The 12,568-nt window shown below is 39.6% G+C and overlaps 1 protein-coding gene across 1 annotated transcript in view; it reads left to right on the forward strand.

Annotated features, from left to right (window-relative positions):
- The first annotated feature begins 6,831 nt into the window (after window positions 1-6,831).
- slc7a8a (solute carrier family 7 member 8a) overlaps window positions 6,832-12,568 on the forward strand; it is a 29,043-nt gene continuing 23,306 nt past the window's right edge. The window contains exon 1 of the mRNA XM_086279994.1: window positions 6,832-7,800. Within this exon, the coding sequence (XP_086136120.1) occupies window positions 7,668-7,800 (133 nt within the window). The 5' untranslated portion in view covers window positions 6,832-7,667. The remainder of the gene's footprint in view (window positions 7,801-12,568) is intronic.

Here is a 12,568-nt window from a genome sequence, read left to right on the forward strand (position 1 = left end):
CAGAATCACAGTCAACTTTATTGACCAAGTATGTGTACACATATAAGGAACTGGGCTCTGCCAATTTCTTTGCTCTCAGTGTACGCAACAGAATAGACAATACTGACAATGAGACATAGACAGTAACAACAAAGCATATTTATTGAGCAATGGTGCAGAGTGTGAAGACGTTGGAATAAATTATGGAATAAATAAGGGATAATTTACTAGTTACTATAGATTCAGTATATTAAAAAAGCCTGAGCGAGTGCATAGAATATGATAAGGATAAGAAACTCTCTGTTACAACATCAAACCAAGTCCAGAATTATTATTGCTAATATATATTGTAATATATCTATCTCACTAAAGCACTTCTGGATGGATGCAAACTGCATTTCGTTGCCCTGTACCTGTGCATGTGCAATGACAATAAAGTTGAATTCTATTCTATTCTATTCTAGAACACTCCTGAGAGATGCGTCCATGAGTGTAAAACAAGGTTCAAACCACTGCTTACACTCAAGAACAAGAAGGCCTGACTAGACTTTGTCAGGAAACATTTTAAAGAGTCTGCACAGTTCTGAGAAAAAAAATCTTCCGACAATTGAAACCAAGATTATCTTTTAAAAGAATGATGGGAAGAGAAAATCATCATCTGTCAGACATGGAGAAGGCAGTGTAATAGCATGGGCATGTATGAGTGTGATGATTTGTCTGAATCAGAGTCATCACAATCAAACATTTGCTGAGACCTTTAAGAAAAACATTAACATGTATCATGGTGGGATTAAAGGAAAAGCCAAATGATGACTAAGGTCATTGAAAAGTATCCGTATCATACTCCGAATAAAGTCCTTACACCAGCGCTGTCAAACATAAGATTCAACGGGAAGAATTGGCCCTGCAAAGTCTTCAATCGAGCTCACTGGATGACTTTGGAAAATGTGAAGGAGAAGATAAAATTTGGACTTTTAATTGCATTTTAAGGTTTTTCAGCCTCCCAAAGGCCATCGAAACAGATATCAAGACATCAAGGACAATTTCTTTCTGTTGAAGTAGCACTTCCTGTTTTTATATAAGATACCTCAGGGATTAAATGTGCAGTTAAACTTCTGTAAACTAATAAAAAGTGCACTTTCATTGATCCATCCCACAAAAAATCAAAATGGGCTGGATGTGACCCATTATGTAAAACGAGTTTGACATCCCTGGTTCACACTGTTCATCTAATCGGGGACATAATCACTTTCTGACTCAGCATGCATAAATATTTTTTAAGCCTCTTTCAACTTCCACGCTTCTTTTCCTGCACTGCTGTCTCGGTGCTCGTGTCCAGGGTTTTATCAGGAACTCTCTGAGCCTTATCTCTTTGCACAAATGCTGGACAAACACACACATGTGCACACACAAATTTAACAAAAACAAGCCATTTATTGTTGAAATGCCTGTGACCTCTGCAAATACTGACCCCCTCCTTTAAGCTGTTTGCAGGGCACGTGATGAGTAAAAGCAAAGGAGTGTTTACCGAATACTGACCCTGCATTAGATAACATTTCCTTTGCCTGTTTTAAAATTTAAAATTTAAAATTTACCCTTTTTAATTTTTCATATTTATTTCCTATCTTATTCATAGCCTTTTCCTTTTTTGTTCTCTTTAGGTCACGAGCAGTTGTCCAAGCATTTCACTACATATCGTACTGTGTATGACTGTGTACGTGACAAATAAAATTTGAATTTGAATTTGAAAAAGAGGAAACCAAAAGGATCACTGGCATCAGAGTGAGCACTGTATGGGATTTTGCAAGCATTGTTAGGTAGAAATGTTATTGATTAGATGACCAGTTAAGCAGCTATGGCCTTTTAATTAAACAGATTAAATGACTGACCTAGTTATATCTTTTCTTTAGAGAAGCAGTGTTGGTCAGTTCTCAAACCTATTTTCTGGTAAGTGTTTTATCACAGCTCTTTATCCTGCTACAATTAGAGTGACGTAATTAGAAACAGTCCAATCTAATCAGCCAAACAATGCCTACAGAAGGCTGCTTTGTTTCAATCAGCGAGCGAGGAAGACGATCAAGGATCAGGTGTCCTCTGTATCTGCAGCCCAGCACAGTCAACACTATCAGAAGCAAAGGGGCCAGTGTTTGATCACAAAGGTAGCTTGATCAGCCTATAATCGCAAGGGTTTTTACACATAATGAAGAAAGAGAGCAATCTAATTCCCCTGCCTGTGTTTATTTATATTAGAATATATTTAAATATAAAACACTTGAGATTTTTGTAACTTGACTTCATTGTGTGATATTTAATTTGTTGTTTATGTGGATCAGAGTGTTTGGCAGCTTTCGGCTGGTTAGCTGATGATGGTGACAGAGGAAAAACAGACCCAGAGCATTTTACTTTGAGTAACTAAACCTCCTCTGGAAAAAGAAATTATAAATAAGAACCTTTGCACACTGTCTCATTTTATCAAATCACAACGTTTCAGTCCAACCGACCTTCATCAGGTACAAAAACACAGAGTACCTGATTTAGTTAAACCCGTAATTAAACCTCTAAAGTGTCGACCAAAACCCAGACACACAAGGGTGTTTGAGGCTGAGCTTCAGTCTTCATTATAGCCACACATTACATCTTTAAACTAATCATTAATTCAAAATTAAATTAAGGAGGTCGATTTCTTTAAAGGAACTTTAATTAGATTAACTTTTGTTCTGTCTGATACATTTAAATGAAAGGCGGTCAATACACGAACGTAATCAAGTGATAATGCTGAATTCATTTATTGGTTATTGGCTTCTTGTGCTTCTGAATCTCAGAGAGAGAACACCTCCAACACGCTGTGTATTACATATATATGTACTCTGTTTAATGTGCATAATTTTCTGAGTCATGAAAGGAGGAAAAAAGTAAAAGTTGGACTATTAATGTTTTAATTTCTTTTCAGGCACGACTCTATAGCTAAAGGGAGGTCTAGTTTCTGTACTTGCTGACCCACTAAAACCTGCTCAGTTACTACAACAAACTGATCCACTTATTTTTACTTTCCTAATGATGAAACACGTGATGAATGTGTTCGTGACTAAAGGTGGATTTGCAGTATGAACTTTTTTGTCTGCGATGACAAAAATCTGGGTCATTTCAATCCAGTCTGCAGCGATTCGGGTGACCTTGTTGTTTTGTTCACTCGGCACAGAAAAGCAAGGCCTCGCACAGATTTGTAGATTCAATAACTCAAGATATGTAACGCCTGTCGTCTATTCCGCTATCATGAGTCAACAGTTGTTCAGGAAGTGCTGCTGGGGGTCTCTCAGGTGAAGCTTTCCTATAAAATCAGAGGAAATGCGAATAAAGGGAAAGATGTTTGACAGTAAATGTGTTGTGAAGCACTTTGGCTCAGGGCTTCTCATCCTGCCAGCTAGCTCCTGCACTGAATGAGTGTCCTTGTGTCTCCTACACCGCCAGGGACTGCTTACTCCAGCTGTCCTCTTATCTCTTCAGGGAGAAAGGAAAAATGAGAAATTCCCACCAGTTATTGAGACAGTGAGGGGAAAATCTGGAAGAAGCGGCAGTGCTTTGGCTTTTAAAGAGAAATGCTCGTGTTCTGCACAATATTCAGTTAGGTGTGACCTCAAGAAGGATTAAGATATATTTATATAGAGATCTTTTCTATTTTAGCTGAGCACCTACAAATACTGGTGGTTGGACACACTACAATAAGAGGTAACAATGCAAGTTTTTACAGAGAAAGAAAGAGAGAGTGTAATTTCGAGTAGTGCACACAAATTGTTTTTTTCTCTTCGTATTCTCTGACCCTTCTCTCTGAAGGCGCCAAATTGTTTTTAAAAACACATTTTTTTATCATTATAACTGATTTTCCAAGAGCAACCATCATTATGTGAATTCTAAATATAGATTTATTTAAAAAAACATGCAGCCCAAAGATTCTGAAGCAACAACATCGCATGCAGGATGTTTACAATGTTGCTGTGTAACCAGTGTATTTCGCTCTTTAGCCCTCAGCCATAAAGGCTTAAAGGCTGGTTGGTTTCCCCCGGCAACCTCAGCTGGTTTGTGAGTGATTGCTGGAGGCTGCAAGGAGATGTGTGGTGCAGGATCAAAAACCTCCTTCCAATCACTGTGAGCTCGGGATGCTGGCAGCGAGTTTGCACGGAAGTTCCTGATACGTCTGCAAACACTCGCCAACTGCTCCTGATAGAGTTCTACCTTTTATGCGGTGCCTATAAGCGCCTTGTGTAATGTTCACCTACACACTCACTGGGGGCAGCTCAGGGTTTATGGAGAGAAAATATTCTCAGAAGGTTGATACATGCGGATGATGTGATCCACAGCTGTAGACTAAAATGTATAAATGTGTGTAATTCTAAGTCTTTCCAGATGTGGGTTTGCAGTACAAATGTGAACAGGCACAAAACCATTTTACATCCAAACCGGAACAAGCAGTGATCACAAGCATTTTTAATTTCAGTGTCACATGTTTTTCACGTACACAGAGTAGTGTACACATATCCAAGAGTGTTTGTGCCACGCTTCACACCATCACCGTGCACGTGCACTCCAGGATTTCGGACGATTTAGTGTCAGCTTCACGGAGCCACATGTTTAAGAAAACTGGGACATATGATAAAAAAAATAATATCAGTTTTTAATCGTGGAATGACGAGTTATCCACTTTATTTAGAAGAAAAAAAGAGTTTGTTTTTTGGCAGTGACACGGGAAGTCAGATATGCCAGTTTTCCGGTTGTACTTAAACGCATTTACATTTGTTGACATGTGAAACTGACACCGTAAAAACTGCAAGCATGGCGTGCACGTGCAACGTGATTCGTCCATATCAGGTGATCATTTTAGGCATATTTGATGATTTATAGGCGAGTGAAAAAATGTCACAAACATTCTTAGACATCTGCACACACAGGAAACTCTTTGGCCCGGAAAAACACCATATATGTGGTGAGGTAGAAATAAAGAAAATATGTTTGTTCAGGTCTGGATCTATTTGTAAAATATATGTGTGTATGTGGATTGGAACACACTAGCAGACACACACACACAAACACAGATTTACACACAAATCCCTGTGAACACTTGTACACAGCAAATCCAGCATGTCCAAATTAACACTGTCGGATTTGATTTCAACACTATTAAAGTGTCTATATGGGTCCACACCAGAGAGTGTTAATTTAACTCTTTTTGGAGAGTTGGTACGTTAACTCTGATTTAGTGTTAAACACCAAATCTGTCTGGAGTTGATAATTTAACACTTGGTGTTGAGTTTATATATTAACTCTCAAAGAGTATTTTAGTTTAACTACGTAAGAGTTATCTTCTAATTCATTCTAAAAAGCGGGAATTTTACTGTTCTGAATTTCTAGAAATTTCTTTTGGAAATAAACATTTACTAAAAAGATGCAATGGTTTTTGAAAAACATTTATTCTGAACTGTGCACCACAATTTCAAAACATTTTCTGAAAGACGTAACAGTGTACATGTTCTCACTTTCATTAGAATTGTGTTTATCAAAAGGTCTGACATGGTAAATGCAAATAACAGCATTCTCATCACTTATTTCTTCAATACAATATGCATGTCCTTCATTCATCCCTTTGTGGAACTTCAACGCACTTCTGCTCTCCCCCATATTCCATCTTCACAAGCATATCCTGTGCGGAGATTGAATAAAAATTAGTTGACACTAATTAATGGCACAAATAATCCAGTAAACAATTGCAGCACAGTAAAAAAAAAAAAGGAATCCTTTTTGAGCCATTACTGGTGTAAAGTATTTTCCCAAAAGACAAGGACACAGGCAACAGGTAATACTGAACTAAATGTAAAACCTCAACCTTTTTCATTTTTACCTAAACCGTGTGCACAAAACTCTGGAGGGATCTAAATGCTACCGTAGAATCGAGTCAGGACGTCTGCTACTGCTGTTTGCTCGTTTTTTTATGGGCGATCGTTTTCAGGCTTCAAGCAGCACCATTATACCAACATTTCACATTCTACACATTGTTTTAGGTGTATTTGACCAAAAGTTTGACTGAAAATTCACATGCAAGCTTTTTTTCAAGGCTGTGGTATTTGCCGCAAACAATACCTTTAGCTAGCTAAAACAGAATGTTATGCTATCAGCGAGCAACATGGCTAATGCCTTTCACACAGCTTTGTCTCAACTCCAAAGAGCCACAGAAGTAAAAGCTCATAATAACAATTGAAACAATCTTTGAAAAAATGACTTACCAAGCATGGCAAACAACTCAAATATGTAGAGCAAAATGTTCTGAAACGGCTTCACTTCAGCTTGGATTGGAGCCGTGCTGGGGGCGGAGTCTGTGAATTTACTCTATTAGTGTCATAGCCCCTGTAGGAGTTCAGAGTTAAGAGGTCAAGAGTTAATGTTTCCATTGTAACACCTCCAGATTTGACAGAGAAACACTCATTTTTAACACTCGATTTTAACTGCTATCATTTTACACCTCAGAGTTACATTAAAAGAATGTGACTCTACTTAGAGTAAAATTAACTCTACTTTTGCAAGAAGACTATTAACACCAAAACATTTAACACTGTTGAATTTGCTGTGTACATTTTGGTTCACGCATGTAAATCATCAGACTAATTTCTCTCCACAGAATCAAAATAAATGTTACACCCCCGATTTAGGGAAAGGGGTCTGTGACCATGTAAAGCTGCACAGACCCCACGGATGCTGTGGCGTGCAGCGTGAGGTGTGACGTCTCGGTGAAAGAGCTAAATTTAGACCGCATCTTGAATAATAAGCGAGAGAGTATGACAGAGGAAGGGGGGCAAAGGGAGCAGAAGCAATGAAGACTGAATCTACATATATATCTTTTCTTTTCTCTTAATCAAAAAGCGGTTTTAGTTGTTTATTGAAGGAGGAATGAGTAACGCAGCACGAGCTCATGGTCGTGAGAAGAAAAACACAGACTCGAAGTAGACAGGGGGCTGGGAGTGGGGCGGTGCTATGAAGAACGTGTATCTACTCAAATTCAGTGTTCTGTTCAAGGTTTTCACAAGTCGGTGTTTACGGCAAAGTTGAGCTACTTCTGAGTGTTTCCTGCACTGCTGGAGCAGCTCTCTGAGAGGATGTTTTTGTCTCTCCGGCTCACACCTGGAACAAGGAAAGACTGAGAGAGCTCTTTCTTGTTTTGTTTCGAAGTGTCTCTTTGTTTGACACAAGGACCGTGTCACTGTATTTATTACCTACCTGACACTGGAATAAGCGTTTTTCTCTCGATAAACGGACTTATCATCACGCGCTGCTTGTGTCAGGCTCTACTGCGCGAGATCACTTTGTTTGGTTTGTCAGCTGCGCGGAAATCTTGAAGAAACTTAGCTGTCAGGAAGCTGCGCTTTTTTATTTCTTTTTGCACACGGTTTCCAAAAAGCACTTCACATTTTTGCTGACCTTATGCTTTTTAATATAGAGATTTTTTTTCTTAATCTGACAAATTAATCAAGTTGCTGAAAGCAGCAACGATAAACGTCCTTTATCAGATAAGCGGGGCACGTTTCCTGTACGCACAAGGAAGACGCACAAGGAAGACGCTTGCGCTCAAGCACTCCAAGCGCACGGGCAACACCAAGTGCATAAAAAAGACATTTAAAACGAAATAAAATCGTCCATCTAATAAGATGACGGACGGCCCAAGACAACGCAGCAGCACGGCGGGATCTGCCAAGGATGGTGCCGCTGTGAAGGAGTCAGGAGGAGGTGTTGCGCTCAAGAAGGAGATCGGGCTGGTGAGCGCCTGCGGTATTATTATTGGTGAGTGTCACTGCTGTTGCGTGGGAATGACATGTGGTGCAGGCTGTTGTCTGACAGCACAGCGACGAATCTTTATGTTGAATGTCTGAGGGTCTGAGACTGTATGAAAAGTGTGTAAAAATGAGAATATGACAAACAGGGACGGGACTAAGCACTGCAGAGAAAATCAGAGTATACAGCCACCTGCTCTTCAGTTATGAGCAGGGTAAAAAAAAGCTGCACTGGGATCAAATTCCAGATTTGATGAATGTAGTTTACAAGTTTATGATAATGATGATCATTTGTGTGACTCTAAAAGCAAGGCAGAAATGTTGCCAACACATATTGTAGTTAATCAAAAAGGGCGTTAAGTCTCCATCATGCTTAAAATGATTAAAACAGGCAAACACACTCTCTACAGAGCAACCTCACATGACAGCTGGAAACAGCTGAACACAGGTAGACACCACAAACTAAACTTATATTGTAATTGAGTCTGCCCTGTAACAGTCTCCTGCCCTTTGCCCCTGCAGTCGTTAATCACTGAAGCTATCATCATTTTTCTGTAGTCAATTTTCTGCAGCAATCAGGATGTTGTCCCTTTAACTCATCTCTGAGGATTGGTGCATGCAGTTTTTAGGCTCATGTGACTGATCTGAGCCTGCAGCTGTAATTTAGTTAGGATTGACTGGAAAATGCACCTTTAGCCCATTATAATGCACACACACACACCAAAATACAAGCTCAAAATTTCAACCCTACAGTGATACTGGATCATCCACTTACCATATATGGTTCATCAGATAAAGGGTTAAAGACATTTCTCCAGCCACTTTAACTTTTAGTTCAGTTATTTGACTCCTTACTCCTGTAAAATGCAGGAACCTTTGCACGGGAATCCACCATTCTTTGTAATTACAGCTGAATACTGCACCGTGACACTTTTGAGGAAAAGTACTAATAGAAAGCTGCTTTGCTATGTATTTGAGTATCGTGTTGAGTGCAAAGACCCACAAGACTGTAAAGTTTAAGATCAAATCAGTAACATTTTGATATTTTCATTATGGATTTTCAAAAATTTCACTCCATGACTAAGACTCCTGTAGTGATAATGCCCACTATTCATGCTTAGAGTGTTTAATAAAGTATTGAGTACTCCAGCAGTCCCCTAAACTGCAAGGAGTGAGGAGTAAGGAAATGATGACAAAGGCTTAAGTCTTCGAATCGTTCAAAGTGCTGTTTTATATTACACGGGGCAAATTGTAAAATAAGCTATATGTACTGCAGCGTAACATAACATGCAAACTTCTCTTGGAAGAAGCTTTCCGAGGTCAGAGATAGAAGCAATGATGATGAGGATCAGGTGTGTGATTGATTAGCATTGTTTTAAATGTTGACTGATTGATTTTCAATCAAAATAGTTACCAAATAACCAGAAATTGCTTTTCATTTCAATTCAAATGACCACAATCAGCCTACTAGCACTGTCACTATCCTCGTGGATTAGATGGACTCAGTTAACGCGAGCGGTGAAAGCCATCCCTCATTTGTCTAACAGCAACAGGGGTCTCTCGGTGCATTATCATCATCACATGACAAACTGATCTATAAAAACTTTGGGGTAAAATATGGCACAGGTTGTCCTGCCAGAGTGTGCGGTCCTCATGCTGACCTTGCCAGGAGGAATAGAAGGGCGGGGGATGAGTCACTCATTCACGTGTTTCCACGGCAACGGGAGAAGAGAGGGGAGACGGCGGGGTGGGTTGATATCCCGAGAAGCTTTCAACAAGAGAGGAGTACAAAAAAATGACGTGGCAGGGAGAGATGAGACTGTTACTCTGTGAAATCAGACGCTGGAGATCCCTGCGCATGCTGACAGCATCCTTACTCCACCAGCTCAGCTCCACCCTTCAACACACCCGCATTCATCATAATCTAAACTGCTTGCTTTATCAATCTCCATTTACCTGCCAATCGTTAAGAAATGTTGGGGCAGCACAGGGCCGGGAGGTTTTTATAGCCCTCCATAGTCCACACTCCTCGGCGCTCAGCCCTCTTGTCCTTGGCCAAGTAACTCATTCATGCCACTTCAGTTCACGCCGTCCTGTGCGAGGGAGACGTGAGCTCAGGTGACTCGACTGATCCTTTGGTTCACGAACATGCCCTGCTGGGTTTCCATGAAAAGGGTCGAGCACACGAGGACATCAAATGTTTTTATGGCCTATTGTACAGTTCAGGCATTTATCGCTCATACACGTACACACACACACACAAATGAAGACACGTAACTGCAGAAAGGTCCAAAGCCTGGGATTAGAAGTGAACTTTTGGCCATTCTTGGCTCCACCCTGATAATACTGTTTTATTAGCTTGCCTGGCTTAGCCATGTCTGAGCTGCACTCCAGTCTTTGTATTATGTAAAGAAATTCCTGGATGAATCGTACTTTTATTAAATATTAATTTCTTTTTAAACTGACTCACATTGCAGAGACTAAATCCAGGAATAATTGGCAGGATTAATGATAAACAGACAAACAAGCCTGCCTTTATTTTGCTTCCTCTTTTCCTCTTCTTGCTATCAAAACCATTAATGCGAGTTACGTCCGATTAATTACTTCAGTGTAATAATACCTTCCTTTCATATTCAAAAGCATGCACGCATGCACAGTCTGAGGCTCCGGCTGAGGGCCAAGCAGCAGGTTGCCTCAGCTTGGTAGCTGTTTAAACAGGGATTTGCAGCTGAGGGGAAATACAAAGACTAATTCTACAGAGCTTTGCAAAGGCTCATCTGGGTTATATCATAATGCTGCACAAACACACATGGATGCTGTTTGGTTGAGTGATATCTTTAGGGGTGTCACAGGGAGGCTCAGGCAAGCTAATTTATACAATAGGCTGTATATAAAAGAGGGACATAGGCATCATTTATCTACAGTCTATGTAAAAGACTGAATATATAAACAGTGGTTAATGTGGAAACCATTGGCTTATAAACTACGGTTTCAAAGTGTTGAGTGTAGCATTTTAGCATTTTCTTTTTTCTTGTGGAAAGTTGTCTTAGCCACTTTCTTGAGCAACGTGCGTCTCTAATCCGCTGTGACATTAAGACTGATGCTGACTTTGCAAAAACACCCTTGGAACAAAATGTACTTACTGGGGGGGATGAACACCAGACTCCTCAGAAGGTCTTTCATTACAACCTCAACACAACAAAGCAGCATGTTCCTGTCACTCAAAGTGGCCTCGCCCATAATTATGCACAACTAAGCCTGAAAATATTTTAAATGGGTTTATATGTTGTTGCAATGTAGACTAAGACCTTGTTTTGTACCAGATTAGAAAAATCTTAAATCTGTTTTAAAGTCGGAGTTTTAACATGAACACCGCCTCATTTCTGTATCCAGCATCAGGTGTTTTTGTGTTTATTTTTCATGGCATTGTTTAGATTTTGGTTGTCGATGCCAAGTCTTACTACCACTTAAAACATGCACGTTAAGTGTTTTTATTTTTGCTTCATCGCATTCTCTTTTTTGGTGTTTTATGTTAAAAAATTATTTTGCATAAAGAATTACGTATCATTTAATTTGCAAATTATCGTTACTTTTTAGCTACTTTTTATTTCATTGGGGGTGGGTGGGGGGGTTACATGACTGCTCTGGTGACTCATGTGGGCAGCTGAACGTACCAGACAGTGATCCCAGTTTCTATTATGAGTCACATAAAATGTGGCTTCCTAGAAACCTAGATATGAAAAAGTGGTCTTTCTAATTCCTTAAAAATGAAATCTTGTTTTGAAAAACAAGGAACAGAAATATGCTCAGAGGGCACAAACCAATCCTCTTCCTTTATGAAACAACGATCTAATAAAAAAATATATTATTTATATTTTGTAGTTAAAAATGTACCTAAATATGTAAAAAAGAACAACTTTGTGGAGATTCGACAGCTCAGACTTTTTATCGCCTGCTTCTTAAAGGTGATGCAGCACTCAGCTGGTCAGAGATTGCAAAGAGTTTAGCAACTCCACATTAAAAAACCAAAAAAACCTCCCAAATTTCTTTCCCCTTGGCCTGCTTGGAGACAAAGGGGTGTAAAACAACAAATGTAAGAACAGGAAACATGCAGATTCCACATTAGTCAGCAGTCTTGCACCGTAGTGCGCAATGATGCACATGACATGAACGCACTACATGCACGCGCACATTTGATTGCCTCTATAAAAAAGTCTCCATTATCTAAAGCTCAGAGCATAAACACATTCAAAACAACATAGATCAGACACTTTACACTCAAAAGCCTCTGGAAAGTCTACCAAACTTTATGTTGCACAGGCAAATCCACCCATCCAGACCGTTTTACAAGAAAAGCAACATTAATGCTGAGTCAGCAGATGGCTGCTTTCCCCCCCTGCCTCTAGATGTTAAAGGTGAGGCACTTTCTGTCATAAAGTTGTCAACAAAATCAGGGGAGAAAGAGTTTGTTTGTCTCCTTTTTACCTTTAAGCTGCAACTAGCGTTATGTAAGCCAGCGGCTGCTCTCGCCACTCGCACACGATCCATATGGAGTCTGTTACAGCTAAAAAACAATGTGCATGTTTTTAGTTGTGCACATGCCTTTGACTTAGATTAGGCTAATCTTAGAAAGCCGAGGTACCACGAGCGCTTAAATAGAGCAGCATTGTGTGTGTATGAGTGTGCAAACAAGGGAGGATTTTAAAAAAAAAATATTGTTTGATTTAGATTTATACAGGCCTGAAGAATCAGTCCTGTATTACACAAGAAATTAAAAA

Source organism: Aulonocara sp. 'chitande type north' Nkhata Bay, linkage group LG3, assembly GCF_057382095.1.
Source record: "Aulonocara sp. 'chitande type north' Nkhata Bay isolate Kocher_YH1m ecotype deep benthic linkage group LG3, A_spYH_male_GT1.1, whole genome shotgun sequence".
NCBI lineage: Eukaryota > Metazoa > Chordata > Actinopteri > Cichliformes > Cichlidae > Aulonocara > Aulonocara sp. 'chitande type north' Nkhata Bay.